The following is a 1,380-nucleotide window of genomic DNA, read 5'->3' as shown; positions in this document are numbered from 1 at the left end:
GGCGAGGAGCGGGGGGGGAAGGCAAGATGGAGGAAAGGCAAGGGGGGGTGGAGGAGACGGGGGAACCAGCGGGATGGGGGGTACTTACCTCCTCCTGCTGCTTCCTCTGCCTCCCCCCCGTGAGTATCGCGGGCCCCGCCCCTTGTCCCTTCTAATCAAGGCTACCGTGAAACCTGATCTTGCACTCTTCAAAGTGTCCTGTTGCTTTTTCAAAGCGATAACAAAAGTGTTGCAGTCTATAAATAAAAATGGGGTTACCTTGGGGGGTCACCACAGCAAAAAGCTAACTTCTGTCCCTCACCTAAATAAGCTGTGTGCTTCTGCTGAGAATCTGCAAGAGGCACTTACAATACATGACTGCTGAAAACACCGGTGCCACAATGAGATTTCTGGGTGCCGTAGTGTCCTGGAGTCTGGGATTGGTTGGGCCGTGCTTTATACCACATGAAGCTGCCTTATACTGAATCAGACCACTGATCCATCCCCATCAGTATCGTCTACTCAGGACTGGCAGGGGCTCTCCAGGGTCTCAAGCGGAGATCTTTCACATCACCTACTGCCTGGTCCTTTTACCTGGAGATGCTGGGGATTGAACCTGGGACCTTCTTCATGTAAAGCAGACGCTGTACCATTGAGCCACGGCCCCTCCCTTAACAATGGCCCTGACTCTCCATACACTCTGCCGCCCCCCTCCCCACAACGGGTATCTCCCCGCGTCCATTGCTTACCAATCTCTTGACCCTTTTCCGCCTCTCCTTTTCGACCTCTGGCATCTTGCTCCAGTTTGGCGTAGCGGTTAAGTGCGCGGACTCTCATCTGGGAGAACTGGGCTTGATTCCCCACTCTTCCACTTGCAGCTGCTGGATGACCTTGGGCAAGCCATAGTTCTGTCAGAGCTGTCCTTGAAAAAGAGCAGTTTATCTCCGAGCTCTCTCAGCCTCCCTTACCTCACAGGGTGTCTGTTGCGGGGAGGGGAAGGGAAAGGGATCGTAAGCCGCTCTGAGACTCTGCGTGAAGGGTGGAGTATAAATCCAGTCTCCTCCTCCTCCTCCTTCTCTTCCTCACTGGTTCCTTGGATGTCTTTGCTTCCAGCAGTGTACCACACCTGCGAAGCCTCCAGTTTCCAGTGCCACAACGGACACTGCATCCCCCAGAGGTGGGTCTGCGATGGCGACGCTGACTGCCAAGACGGATCTGACGAGGACCCGACCATCTGTGGTACGGCCTACGTTTACAACTGGTGGGGAAGGGCTAAAAGATGTCTCTCCCCCCCTCTCCCACCCAGCCCAGTTTGCTCCCTGCCTTAGAAACAAACAAGCTGTAATTGGGTCCTCTGGAGACTGACCTGCAGCCAAGGAAATGTTCATCGGTCGGTCTTTT

The 1,380-nt window shown here is 54.6% G+C and overlaps 1 protein-coding gene across 1 annotated transcript in view; it reads left to right on the top strand.

The window, feature by feature from the left end:
* The window catches only part of SORL1 (sortilin-related receptor, L(DLR class) A repeats containing), a 145,385-nt gene that overhangs the window by 84,243 nt on the left and 59,762 nt on the right, over positions 1-1,380 (top strand). Inside the window, exon 23 of the mRNA XM_015421578.1 lies at positions 1,096-1,218. Within this exon, the coding sequence (XP_015277064.1) occupies positions 1,096-1,218 (123 nt within the window). The remainder of the gene's footprint in view (positions 1-1,095; positions 1,219-1,380) is intronic.

The sequence above is a fragment of the Gekko japonicus genome, unplaced genomic scaffold (assembly GCF_001447785.1).
Source record: "Gekko japonicus isolate JY-2015 unplaced genomic scaffold, Gekko_japonicus_V1.1 scaffold1542, whole genome shotgun sequence".
Lineage (NCBI taxonomy): Eukaryota > Metazoa > Chordata > Lepidosauria > Squamata > Gekkonidae > Gekko > Gekko japonicus.
The sequence above is the reverse complement of the archived record's forward strand: the minus strand, read 5'-3'. Positions and strand labels throughout refer to the sequence as shown.